The sequence below is a fragment of the Solanum stenotomum genome, chromosome 5, assembly GCF_019186545.1.
Source record: "Solanum stenotomum isolate F172 chromosome 5, ASM1918654v1, whole genome shotgun sequence".
In the NCBI taxonomy this organism is placed as follows: domain Eukaryota; kingdom Viridiplantae; phylum Streptophyta; class Magnoliopsida; order Solanales; family Solanaceae; genus Solanum; species Solanum stenotomum.
The window spans coordinates 60,771,242-60,785,255 of NC_064286.1; the positions used below are offsets into that span (position 1 = coordinate 60,771,242).

General features: G+C 37.1%; 2 protein-coding genes, 4 non-coding genes and 1 pseudogene across 7 annotated transcripts in view; 5 read left to right on the plus strand and 2 right to left on the minus strand.

The window, feature by feature from the left end:
• LOC125866130 (TGACG-sequence-specific DNA-binding protein TGA-2.1-like) overlaps window positions 1-14,014 on the plus strand; it is a 52,873-nt gene that overhangs the window by 15,771 nt on the left and 23,088 nt on the right. The gene's annotated exons all lie outside the window — the stretch shown is intronic.
• On the plus strand, window positions 731-7,650 carry LOC125866132 (TGACG-sequence-specific DNA-binding protein TGA-2.1-like). The gene is made up of 4 exons (XM_049546434.1): window positions 731-962; window positions 1,612-1,883; window positions 6,458-6,706; window positions 7,155-7,650. Exons 1-4 carry the CDS (start codon window positions 821-823, stop codon window positions 7,302-7,304), a joined length of 813 nt encoding a protein of 270 aa, XP_049402391.1. The 5' UTR covers window positions 731-820; the 3' UTR covers window positions 7,305-7,650.
• On the plus strand, window positions 8,250-8,410 carry LOC125866458 (U1 spliceosomal RNA). Its single transcript, XR_007446516.1, has one exon. It is a non-coding gene; the product is annotated as a U1 spliceosomal RNA (small nuclear RNA).
• Window positions 9,741-9,958, minus strand: LOC125866435 (small nucleolar RNA U3). Its single transcript, XR_007446501.1, has one exon. It is a non-coding gene; the product is annotated as a small nucleolar RNA U3 (small nucleolar RNA).
• On the plus strand, window positions 11,431-11,591 carry LOC125866470 (U1 spliceosomal RNA). The gene has a single exon (XR_007446525.1). It is a non-coding gene; the product is annotated as a U1 spliceosomal RNA (small nuclear RNA).
• Window positions 12,476-12,689, minus strand: LOC125866438 (small nucleolar RNA U3). The gene has a single exon (XR_007446504.1). It is a non-coding gene; the product is annotated as a small nucleolar RNA U3 (small nucleolar RNA).
• Window positions 13,810-13,950, plus strand: LOC125866445 (U1 spliceosomal RNA; annotated as a pseudogene).

Consider the following 14,014-nt stretch of genomic DNA (forward strand, 5'->3'; position numbering starts at 1 on the left):
GGGGGGGTTGGATAGGAGGTGGGTCGAGGGTAGGGTGAAAAAATAAAATTTTAAAGTTGAAAATATTTTTTAAAAACAAACTTAAATTTTTTTTTGGGGTAGGGGTTGCGAGTACGGGGTGGGTGGGTTGGAGGGGGGAGGGTCGAGTGTAAGGATGAAAAAATAAAATTTTGAAGTTGAAATTATTTTTTAAAAACAAACTTAAATTTTTTTCTTTTTGAAGGGGGTTGGGGGGCTGATGGGGGGGGGGGACGAGGGTAGTGGGTGGGAGGTAAAAAAATAAAAAAATGAAATTAGAAATATTTTTAAAAAATAATTTTTAATATTTTTTTGGGAGGGGGTGGGGGTAGGGCGTGGGAGTAGGGGTGAGGGTGGGGTAAAGAAATTAAATTTAAAAACAAGCTTTAAAATTATTATTTTTTTGGGGTGGTTTGGGGGTTGGTTTGAGGGTAAGGACAAAATAAATTGATTTTTTCAACAAAAAAATAATTGTAATTTGAAGTTGAAAGAGAGTTTTAGAAAATGTTTTCCTTAAGTTTTGAAGGAAAGTCATTTTCGTTAAATTTTAGAAAAATAAGTTGATTTGGAAAATATTTTTCAAAACATTTAACCCAACCAAACACACCCTATGTCTCATACCTCCTTATGGAGAACATTTACACAACTTTCCACATAATTGGAGCAAAAGCTCTAGTATAAAAGTTCTCTATAAGGAGAATTTTTATCTCCTTATAGAGAACATTCACACAACTTTCCACAAAAGTGGAGAAAAAGCTCTAGTATAAAAGTCATGGGCGGAGCTCACAGAACATTTAGCTGAATGGATGCAATGGGTGATAGGGAAGGCCCTAGGCTTGTGAGCTCCACTGCACTTTGGAGGGGTGACCGCCGGCCAGCACAAGTCGTCCAAGCATCGCAGTTGGAGCAAGACTTTCAGCGAGCACCTCAACAGGGCGAAAGTGGTATGACCTTTTTTTTTGGTGGTTGAACTTGTGTGCCCTACCTTCTTTTTTTCATTTCAACAAACTAGGAATTGATGGGATTCTTCTACCAAATTGAACTAGGAGTTGCTTGTTATTTAGCAATTACTCTTTATTATACAGGATTTGGGTAATTCTAGGAAGGTTCGGTTGAACCGGAATAGGTGGTTTCACTAGACAGAAAAGCATCCACCATAGATTGCACTTTGCAGTCAAACATACATTATTGTGTGGTTTGTTTGTTGGAAGCAAATAAGACTGGAAATAGTGTGTTTTTTCTACTTGAAGAAGATTGTAGAACTTCAGTTTTCTTGATTTTACCTGATTAACTGGACTCAATTAATGATATGATATAACTTGTGAAATCCATCTTTGTGTTGATACACTGTGGATTACATTAAATTTGAAATTTAGTAACTAAGTAAACTGCAGCTTCCAATAGGTTATCAATGTGCTTGGACTTGGTCATGTTCATACTTCTCACACTTGTGATGGCTTTATGCATTTAGTTTAATACATGGCTTTTTTTGTATTAGACTGGCTTATCTTAATAAGATGACGTTCAACCCCTTATCATGTTTCTGATTGCACTCAAAAAGATGTTTCCTTGTTCTAAGATGCCGTTCTGCAGGGCCCTTACCATTTGATAGAGAATACAGTCTATGGTTGGAAGAACACACCAAACACATCAATGAATTGAGGATTGCTGTCAATTCACATGCACGTGATCCTGAACTGCGAAGTATTGTGGATAGTGTCATTGCACATTACGATGATGTCTTTAGGGTGAAAGGAAATGCAGCCAAGGCGGACGTATTCCATGTCTTGTCAGGGATGTGGAAAACCCCTGCCGAGCGGTGTTTTATGTGGATTGGTGGCTTCCGCCCCTCGGAACTTCTTAAGGTGACCTCTTCTTGCTTTCATATGCGTTCAATTCTGCATTTGTTCTTGTATATTTCCCGTCTAGATTTTCCCTGTAAAGGACTATAAAAAGCCGTTATACTACTTGATCATGCATGAAAAGGTCCTATTGTTAGCAGGACTAATAAGTTCTTAGTAGTGTGGAATTTCATTGATTTATGCTTGTGAAAATTTACTTGCTAAAGATTGGGTGGTTTCACTTTCTGAACTAATGAGGTGCCGTGTAGTGTACAATTGCATTTTAATGTCACTATCTTCTATAACACCATCACTGTAGTCTTGTGACCTTGGATAGTTAAGGTCTGACATTCTCCTTCAAATGGCATGGACTTACATTTATTGTACTGAAGCTTTTGGTTTTCTTCTTGTGTTCACTGCATAATAGTAACTCTAAACAAACCTGATGCCTAGAAGCAAAAACTTGGATGAAATTCTGTGATTATTCTATCCATCCCGGATGAGGTTTCCTGAGCTTCTTCAGCTTGGTGATGTTAGCAGACTTCCAGTTGCATCTGATGTTAATATGCTTTCACTCTGTCCGTTTACGGATGTTTGTGCAGGAATTATATCAGTGCTGTACATTATATTTTCTTCTGTTCTTGTGTCATTTGTTCATGCGTCAATCAGATGTTGATAAGATTGGAGAGAAGCTGTGGCTGAATCTGTCGATCTCACGCCTTGCAATTTGTAACGCTTTCCTTGCCAATTGAAAATTATGAACATAACCTTCCAGTTAGCTTGAATCGTATTGAGAGAAGCTAACCATTTGATACCAAAAACCAAATCAGCCCCTCCAAGTGCACAAGGGTAGTAATCCTAAGTGATAGTAAAGCCCGGCAATTGAATTTGAAGATTCCGACAAACTTTATTGCAGTGTATGATATCCCCATTCCCTATTTGCACACCGAATAGTGGAACCATTTCTACTGGTATATTATGCTCCTCCACAATGTAATCAACCACAAAATTATGTGTGGAACCACTATCCACAAGTATTAAAACCTTTTTACCATTGATCTCACCCTGTAACTTCATTGTAGCACCCACTAATTGTGCCAAAATGGCATGGAAGGAAATTTCAGCAAGGTCATTTTCTTGAGGGTTATCACCCCTTACTGCATTGACCTCGTCAACCTCTTCCAATTGACCTTCTCCAGTAATCTCCATGAGAGATAATTTTGCAGATTTGCATCAATGACCTGGTGCAAATTTCTCATGGCAACGAAAGCAAAGTCCTTGTGCCGTAAGATTTCTCCTCTCGGTATCCCTTGTTCGCATTTGAAGAGATTGTGAAGCGGCTGGGTTGGATGAAACACTGCTGCGTAAATTGTGATTTTCAGATGAAGAATTATTCTGGGTGTTCCTAAAAGAATTCAATGGATTTTGTACCGTGGGTCTAATGTTTGGAGTCCAATTAGGCACTCTATTGCTGCGAGTTGTGCCTAATTTATTTTCAAATTCAAGTGCCAAACTCATTGCCCTGTAAACTGTTCCAGGTTTGTGAATCTTAACATCAGATTTAAGTTCCTCTTTCAACCCATTCAGGAACACCCCTAAAAGACAGTGATCTGGCCAATTTGTAACCCTAGATGAACGCTTTGCAAATTCTTGACGATACTCCTGTACAGAACCTGTTTGTTGAATGTTACAAAGATGCTCGTTGGGATTTTGAAACTCTGCAGGACCATAATTTTCCTGCAATGCTTTAACAAGTTCTTCCCAATAAAGCAAAGTTCGCTCACGATTTATCCAAAGGGAAAAGTTCCAAAGCATCCCCTTCCAAATACATCGCCGTGATGTCAACTTTATGTTCCTCTTGAGTTTGATAGTAACAGAAATATTTTTCTGCTTTTAAAATCCATCCTCTAGGATCGCCTCCTTCAAATCTGGGGAATTCCATCTTTGTGTATGGCTTTCGGGGAGGATTTTTTGACCAAGATGGACTATCAATGTCTTCTTCCTCATCTTGCCAACCAGACTTTCCTTTATTACGGTTTCTGTGACTGGATTCTTCTTGTTGAGTACAACTAGTCTGGGCCTTCAATGTTGCAACATCTGCTGCTAGGGAATCAATTGTATTTAACTTTGACGCTATGGCAGATAATTGTTGGGCAAGAGATTCAACATTGGGATCATCTTCTTGGGAATTAGACAATCTGGTATTGACCATGTTGGATCGATCGGCTCTGATACCAAAACTGATAGTAAGCAGAAGTAGAGACCCGATAAAATAGAACAAAGCAAGTAGATTAATGTAAATAGTTTGTGCAAGTATCTTAAACACAACTATACAGATAAAGTTGTCCGTATGGAGAGGACAAGACTCCAGAAAATAGTAGTTTTGATTCTTAATTACATATTCCCAATAACTAATCCTGATTACATATATATAGAGAACATAAAAGGCTAAGACTGACACTATAAACTATAAACTAAGAATAATAACTGCTAGACAACTGCTGCAGAAGTAACTGCTAGACAACTGCTGTAGCAGTTGTTTATCCAGAATTCAACTCTTTATTCTTTTGTTGATATTTTCTTCTAAAGTACGTCTTGAGAGGTGGGTTGGTATCATTCTCCTTCAAATGGGACATACGTACAATTATTGTGTTGAAGCTCTTGCTTTTCTTCTTGCATCCACTGCATAATAGCATCCTAAACAAACCTGATTCCTAGAAGCAAAAGCTTGGATAAAATTGTGTGGTTATTATCTCTAGTCATCCCGGATGAGGTTTCCTCAGCGTCTTTAGTTTCCAATAGCAAAAGCTAACTTCCGTACATGCTAATTAATCTCGAATAATTAAGGCACAAAGCATAGAGGAAAAGATGACTACAAACTATTGGTAGGAAACAAGTAACAATAATTAACAAAATAATTAAAAAGAAAAAGATGATTATTAGTCGAGTAAATCAGCATTAATACCTTTAAGAGCTTCATTAGCCATAATCTTATGCATTTTCTCAGAAGGATGAACAGCGTCCCAGAACACAAACTTTGTTCGATCACCACAAGTATTCAACCCGTTACAACTCTCTCCATACTCCTGTCCCACAACACCCCTACTTGTCTCTGTAAAACCTGTTCCATTATATTTATAATTCATTAGCAACATATATAATATCCATATAAAATACCAAATATATTTTCTTGAAAAATATTTTTTTTGTTTACTTATTAAATATCATAATATATGTGAGATAATAATGACTGAAACATATTTTTTGGAATACAAAGAGTACATGTGACAAATTGGTGGATTGAGCTGAATTTAGACAGGTCAAAATGAGTTGAGTTGATAAATCGGTGGGTTATTGATCCGTCCAAAAATTACTTCGGTGGGTCAAGACCTACCTCACTCGATTCTTACCAAGTTTTAATTGTTTATTTGTTATTCAAGTTTTAATTTTCAAGTTTTATCATGTATGAAAAGGTCCTGTTGTTAGCAGGACTAATAAGTTCTTAGTAGTATGGAATTTCATTGATTTATGCTTGTGAAAATTTACTTGCTAAAGATTGGGTGGTTTCACTTTCCGAACTAATGAGGTGCCTTGTGCTTGTAGTGTACAATTGCATTTTTATGTCACTATCTTCTATAACACCATCACTGTAGTCTCGTGACCTTGGATAGTTAAGGTCTGACATTCTCCTTCAAATGGCATGGACTTACATTTATTGTACTGAAGCTTTTGGTTTTCTTCTTGTGTTCACTGCATAATAGCAACTCTAAACAAACCTGATGCCTAGAAGCAAAAACTTGGATGAAATTGTGTGATTATCTCTATCCATCCCGGATGTGGTTTCCTGAGCTTCTTCAGCTTGGTGATGTTAGCAGACTTCCAGTTGCATCTGATGTTAATATGCTTTCACTCTGTCCGTTTTTGGATGTTTGTGCAGGAATTATATCAGTGCTGTACATTATATTTTCTTCTGTTCTTGTGTCATTTGTTCATGCGTCAATCAGATGTTGATAATTTAAGAACTTCAAGTTGCTTCTGTAGATAATACCCTTCTGTGTATGAGTTTCTTTATAATCAATTATGCAGTGCGTGGATGCGCCAGTAAGGGAGTGTGGGTGGGAGATTGATTGTAACAGGAGTTAGGAGAGGGAGAGGGAGAGGTAGGCCGAGGAAGAACTGGGGAGGTGATAAAGACGAGACATGACACAACTTCAGCTTAGTAGGTAGAGAGTAGGTAGCGGAGTGTTGTCGCACTTTGCGTGGGAAAGGCAGGGCCTAGCCTCCTCTACGCTTCTCCTCATTAGTAGTATTATTTAGTAATCATGTAGTTTCCTTTACTTTAATGTGTATTACTAACTTTTGCTATTCCTTTTCGTCATTTGCTCTGTACCTTACTATTTTGTTGCTACCATGCTTCAAATTCTTTTCTTTTCTTTCGAGCCGAGGGTCTATCAAGTATCATAAACAACCTCTCTACCCACAAAGGTAGGGGTAAGGTCTGCGTATGTCCTACCCTCTCCTCTCCTGACTCCACTTGTGGGATTACATTGGGTATGCTGTGTCTCATTTTTCATGAAATGATTTCTTTGGTAATGCAGCTTCTAGCCAATCAGGTGGAGCCTCTGACCGAGCAACAGTTAATGGGCATTGCCAACTTGCAGCAGTCATCCTTTCAAGCAGAAGATGCTCTTTCACAAGGTATGGAGGCGTTGCAGCAATCCTTGGCGGAGACATTATCTAACGGATCTCCTGCTACTGAAGGGTCATCAGGAGATGTAGCTAATTGTATTGGTCAGATGGCAATGGCTATGGGGAAACTAAGGACTTTTGAAGGTTTTCTCCGTCAGGTAACTCTATTTTTGCTGCTGCTTCCTATTCTTTGTATGTTTAAATTGTTTACAATAGATAAGCTGCAAATGCTCGTTCAGTTGTTTGAACATGTGGCAAGCAAATGTTGTTCTGGAGGTCTTTGTAACTGCAACCAGCATGCATTGCCCACAGAATATTCAGAATACGTCTTGTTTGTATTGATCTTTGGAAAAAAAGTCTGGATACTTTGTCCTTTTATGTCCTTTAATGAGGTCATAAAATAACCGAAGGGTTATGTTCGCCAACACATTCTTAAATCAACAATTGTCCTTCTGTCTCATACTTGTATCTCTCTTGTGAATTATATGATTCAAGGCAGCGAGTCATGTTCAGAGATTTCTGGTTTGTTATCTTAGTTTTATGTCGTCTCTGGAGGCAAAATACTTGAAGCTAAAAGTTGTTGCATCTTTCTGGCTCTTTTAACAGGCGGACTACCATCGTCAACAAACATTGCAACAAACGCATCGCATATTGACAACCAGACAATCAGCCCGTGCTCTTCTTGCAATAAGTGAATACTTCTCACGTCTTCGAGTTCTCAGCTCTCTTTGGCTTGCCAGACCACGAGAGGAATAAGTATGACATGCATCACAATATTCTACTGAAACTCAGATATACTACTTCGATACACTGGCCAGTATATGAGATCCAGCTAAGTTACTATATGTAAAGTGGTATTGTATGTGCTTGTGGAAGTGCAAAATTTGTTTTCTATCTCCTTATGTTTTTAGAATGCCAAAATTTCTCTGTGACTTAGGAACCTATAATGTACCTGTTTTTTTAGCTATACAAGGAAAAAGTTCAGTTAGGGATATTAAGAAGTGTAATAGATATTTAGAAAGTTTTATGCTTAAACAAATTATAGCTTGTGACTTAAAAGTTTCTCATCTGATATGTTGGAAATATAACAAGTATTTTATAATTTTTTCCCTTGTATATTTCTGCAAGAAATGTTAATATCTGTCATACTCTTCTTCTTCTTCTCCTTCTTCTCCTTCTTCTTCTCCTTCTTCTTTTGCTCCTTCTTCTTCTTCTTCTTCTTCTTCTTCTCCTTCGTCGTCTTCCTCCTCCTCCTCCTCTTCTTTCTTCTTCTTCTTCTTCTTCTTCTTCTTCTTCTTCTTCTTCTTTTCAAGGTCAAGTTGAACCATTTTGAAGATTAAAAGCATGTAGGTTACTAGTTTTTTTTTTCTTCTTTTTTTAGAAAACTACTGTAACAAGTAAGTTGTTTTAAATTATCGATGTGTGATATTATGTAACGATGAAGAACGACACTTTATTCAAATATTACATTTATCAAAATAATACGATACAATATATTATCAAAATATATATAACTATCATTCAAACAAGGTGTAAGTACTCGGTCAATCAAAGATACAATCCATTAAATAGAAAGAAAAAAAAAAGAGAAACTTATTAGAATGATGTATTTCTCATGAATTTTGTCCCACATCAGCATCTAAGAGAGAGAAGTGAAGCAAAAGCAGTAGTATTAATAATGGGCTGAGCAAACTGGGGAACATACTTACCTGGACGGGGTCAATGGGCGATCAATAAGACCCATGGCCTAGGCTTGTGACCTCTATTGCACTTTGGAGGGGTGCCTGCCTAAGGTCGACCCAAGTGGTCGAGCCTACGTCATAATTTGTTGCTGTGGGGGCCTGCGTTCGCGCGGCCCCTGCCCAAATCTAAGCCCAACAATTGTTTAGCTCATCTGAATTTCAAATAAACAATGAACAATTGTTAAGTCTGGTAAAAATATAAAATTCTAATAAGGGATGAATGATGGAAACATAAAATAAAGAGTTAATTAAAACTTATGTCATATTTTTAAGCATGTTTAATGTGGCATACACCCTAAACTTAAAAAGTGAAGGCCTTACGGGTCATTTAGTAGAGTCTAAATAAAATGTTCAATAGAGTGTATTAGTAATGTTTGTATTAGATTGTTTTTTTTAGGGAAAATGCATAAGTATCCCCCCAGCCTATGCCCGAAATCCCACAGACACACCTAACCTTTACTAAAGTCCTATTACCCCCCCGAACTTAATTTATCTATAATATTCTACCCCTTTTCGGCCTACGTGGCACTATCCTTGGAAAAAATGTCAACATGTGTTGGACCCACAAGATAGTGCCACGTAGGCCAAAAAGGGGTAGAATATTACATATAAAATAAGTTCGGGGGGGGGGGGGAATAGGACCTTAGTAAAGGTTAGGTGTGTCTCTGGGATTTCGGGTATAGGCTGGGGGGGTACTTATGCATTTTCCCTTTTTTTTTTATGTATTTTTGGTTTGGTGAATTAAAAATAGTATGTATTGTAAAAAAAAATTATTTACAAAAATATCCTCCTCAATTATGGTATGCTTTTAAGGGATAATTGAGTATTTAACCATGCTAATGCATCTGTTAAATCCCTTCGCATTACTAATACCTAGAAATTCATGCTATATATAGCATAAAAAAGTATACCAAACAAGGAACTGTTAATATATAAAACTAATGCATACATTATTTTTGTTAATACACTCTACCAAACAACCCCTTAGACTTGTCATTTTTTCAATTATGCTTGAATCACCCATAATAAAAAAAAATTATGAAAGAACTCATACGTAAAAATGCTCATATAAAAATTTGAAAAGATAAAAAATCTCGTAAGATTTTGAGAAACTCCAATCATGATTTTGGACATAAAATTTTATAAATTAAAAATTCATATAAATCACAATATATAATAACTTTAAAGTACTTAAAACCATATAAAGAAATTCCAATACAACTATTTTTTCGATCTACTCAAATTTCAACTATCTCAGCTGCTCTGTGCCCAACAGCCATGGAAAGTCCTCAGCACAGCAAAAAAAGTTTTGAAGTCTGTCAGACACCCGTCAGACCATCCCAATCTCCATGATCGGAGCTGAGAACGATCATCTACGGCACCATCCGAATGTCATGGTTGCTGTTAATCACGCTTTGGTCTAATGGCCATGATGCAAAAAAAGTTTTGAAGTCTGTCAGACAGCCATTAGACCATCCCAAGCTCCATGATCAGGAGCTGAGAACGATCATCTACGGCACCATGGACCCCGAAAGGCCATGATTGCTGTTAATCATGCTCTGGTCTAATGGCCACAATTCATCCACCAGACTTGGTTTCCTATCTCCTTAGAAATCAAGGATACAGTGGTACGAGCCTATAGAACAGATCCTGTTCAAGTAAGGTTGGGCCCATTCTACTCAGTTTCTTCACTTAAGTAGCATTCTCCAGATCAGTGTTTTTGCCGATGTGGGACAAGTAGAAATTTTGCTACTATTTTATTAATATGATTTTTTTTTTCCCTTTGATGTTCTTTCAGCCAAATGATGAGATGCAGAAAATGGATGAGCAGCTTTAAAAAAGGAAACAAAATTAAGCTCTTCTTGAAAGCAAGGTACTCCTGTGTATGATTTTGTATGCTTCCAAGCCTTGTTGTCAAAGAAGAGTAAGACACTTATTTTGCTTGTATCTCTATAGAGGCGCAGTAATATAATTCGTCCTTTCAACATTCACAATTTGCTTACTCTACAGCTCTATATTCAACCTTGTTTATACATCCTTCGCCATATCATTGTGGATGAGAATGATGAAATGATTATATATAATATTTGTATCATGTAGTTCATAATTATAGAACTCTAAATGTTGCAAATCACATGAAACTCTTAAATGTTTATGCCTTTTTAAATGAACCTTACAATTATCATCAACTGGTGCCATTTTTCTGCTGGTTAGTTTAGCGTGTTGTGTATGTTACTGATTACTCGGAGAACTCAATTGCTGTGTTCTTTTGCCAAAACCATTCAATAAGTTGATCAACGAGGTGGCTGCAATACAGCTTGTGGATGATTGCAAGAGTTTGTGCTGCATTTTCTTAAGTTTGGCAAAGGCCATTAGTCTACAAATTAATACCTGTTTGAAAGACTAGTTACAGATTGCTAAGCTCTAGATGACTTACTTCTACATAAATTGGTTTACTATGTATGGCATTGGCAAGAGTTGCTTTGGCAGATCTAATACAAAACCACCATCTGCTGAAACAGATAAGGGTGTGGCCGGTTTGCTTATGGTCGTTCAGTTTGTAAGATCAATGGCTATACAGTCAACACTCCTATTAGCTGCTACTGTATACATTTTCATGTAAGCTTCTAGACTCTTGTTGAAGGGACAGAATAAGATTCTGAACAAAATCAACCTGAGATAAGACTGAAGAAGTTGAAAACTAACATGACCTGAGGAAGCTGGTGATGCTATATAAGAATGTGTGTATTATATATGTTATCAAAAATTCATAGAGAACTTGCCTTGTTTAATTAAAGACAACACTCTTCAGTTGATTGAGCCATATCCATTTATAACTCAAATCTGATTTATTATGTCTCTTGAATGCTCTCTTTGAGTATAGACTTTAGTTTTTTCCTCCATTTCTTTTGATGATTGTTCTGTTACTAGTGACTAACCTTTTGTTATCTATGCTGGAGAGAATGTCAGCGTCGGGAGCATGAACTTTTTGTTATCTGTTAATTTTCTTTTTCTATTTCAAAACAGAATGCTAAAGAGAGTAACGCCATTTCGACTAATTCTCCCACATCAGTCAGTATCTGAGAGAGAAGTGGAGCAAAAGCAGTATTATTAATAATGGGCTGAGCTAACTAGATTACATACTTACCTGGACGGGGTCAATGGGCGATCAATAAGACCCATGGCCTAGGCTTGTGACCTCCATTGCACTTTGGAGGGGTGCCTGCCTAAGGTCGGCCCAAGTGGTCGAGTCTACGTCATAATTTGTTACAGCGGGGGCCTGCGTTCGCGCGGCCCCTACCCAAACCTAAGTTTAAATTTCCCTTTGAAAACTAACATTGCTTAATTATGCTGTAACTATTCAATTTTATTGAGTAGAGGAATGCTCATATTTTCTTATTTAAAGTGCCTTGATTCAGATTTTATCTTAACTTTTTGCCTGAGGAATAGGAACATGAAGCAGCAATGAGAGATTAAGCTAGTTTAACTTGAGGTTTGTGTTTCTGTTTGGCAGGTCTTAATTTTAACTTGGTCACAAGACCATGAAGTTGGAGACATAATCTTATTACCTACACGGGTTTCTGCTGTTTCCTTTGATAAATATTTAGAGTGACATCAAGCTGAGAACAGGTTATATCTTCTTGTTTGAGGAACCTTTGTCTTAATTTTCTCTACTTCTACTTGGTGATTGTTGCTGTCGAACACTGTGATTAAACTTATATACTCCTTCCGTCCCTATTTATTTGTCAAATTTTGAATCGACACACCTATTAATAAAACAATGATTGATATAGTGAGTTCATCATTTTACTCTTATTAATGGAAAGGGTTCCAAACATATTTACTTGCTAAATTTTCCAAAGACATTAACTCAATATTAATAAATTGAGAGTATAATAAAAAAGAAGTAAAAGGAGAATTCAAATTATGAAATAGTTGATAAGTAAATAGAGACGACAAGTATATATGCCACACTTTTACAAAGTTAATCAATGCAAAAGAAGAACAAATATGGTGGAGCAAAAATTAATTCTTTGGAATTGAGAAAAACCAAAGGGAGAAAGAAACATATGAAATTGAGAAGAAAACCAAAAGTAGATTTCTAGTGATTATAGCAATTAGCAGCCATGGAAGCCTTGCTTAGCTTAAAAAAACAGAGCTGGGAATTTCCAAAAAATGTTTTGAAGTCTGTCAGACAACCATTAGACCATCTCAACACCCATGATCGAGGTTAAGAACGATCATCTATGGCACCATGACCCGAGGATCACGGAAGCTATTAATCACGCTCTGGTCTAATGGCTACGAATCATCCACTAGATTTGGTTTCCTGTCTCCTTAAAAATCAAGGATGCAGTGGTACGAGCCTATAGAACAAATCCTGTTCAAGTAAGGTCGGGCCCATTCTACTCAGTTTCTTCAGTTAAGTAGCATTCTCCAGCTCTGTGTTTTGCCGATGTGGGACAAAGAGAAATTTTGCTACTATTTTGACTGCATTACCAAAAACTAAGATGAGTGATTTCAATTCAAATGTCAGGTCTTCTGTTGTTTTCCGGAGTTAATGTTGTTTTGGTCTCAACGATAACACCTGTCTATGATTTTGTACATTTCCATCCTTTATTGGGTAAATAAATTGTAAGTGTGACAAAAAGGTAAATAAATTGCTAAATAATTCATACAGCTAAATAAATATGAAGCCATTGAAGTATCAGAACCTCAAGGATAAAGATGAAGCCATTGAAGTGTATGGTCTATTCCACTGATGGTGTCAGCAGATGATATTCCACAATAAACATAGCCGCGGAGCATACCTCTTTTGTTTTCTATCTCTCACTTTCGAAATGTATGTTGAAATAGGCAATGGATATTGAGGACAAAAAAACATAGAGAAGTTGCAGCAAGGGAAAAGGAGGTTGCTGCAGTCGCGTAAATGTGATGGCCATTCATTTTCAACAAGGTGAAGTTCTTGATTAATATTGTACGATCAATTGACTAACATATGACCATATTGTAGATCGTCTATTTAATATTATGTGTCGATATGAGCTGAGTGCATCATATATAAAGTAAGAGCCTTAGACCTTAAAATTTCCAGAAATAAAAACATGTCATGACGCAGATTGGAGCCTATACATAGATTGGTTCAGGTCTGATACACTTTAGGCTTTGCTCGGACTCTCCAAAAATGTTGCTACACTCTTATCGGATCCTCCAAAAATGAGTACTTTTGGAGGATGCTACACGCATGTTTCAATGTTGTTGAAAAGTCCGAGGAACATAGGTTTTAGGTGGTGAAGTTTTGCAGATATGGAAATGCATCTGAAGAACTGTTCTCTAACAGCTTCTTTAGTTCTTTTTGTATTCAAAGAGAAACAAATAGTATCCATTACACTGGTTTTTTTTTACCATCTCCAAACGAAAGCTATAAAGAGTAATAAGTAATTCTCCCACATCAGAAACTAAGAGAAATGTGGAACAAAAGCGGTAATATTAATGATGGGCTGAGCGAACCTGGAAACATACTTACCTGGATGGGGTCAATGGACGATCAATAAGACCCAAGGCCTAGGCTTGTGACCTCCATTGCACTTTGGAGGGGTGCCTGTCGACCCTGTGTCATAATTTATTGCAGCGGGGGCCTGTGTTCGTGCGGCCCCTACCAAACCTAAGCCCAAAACTATCTGTTCTTGTAAGAACTTGACAGGAAAAGTAACTCTGGCTAAA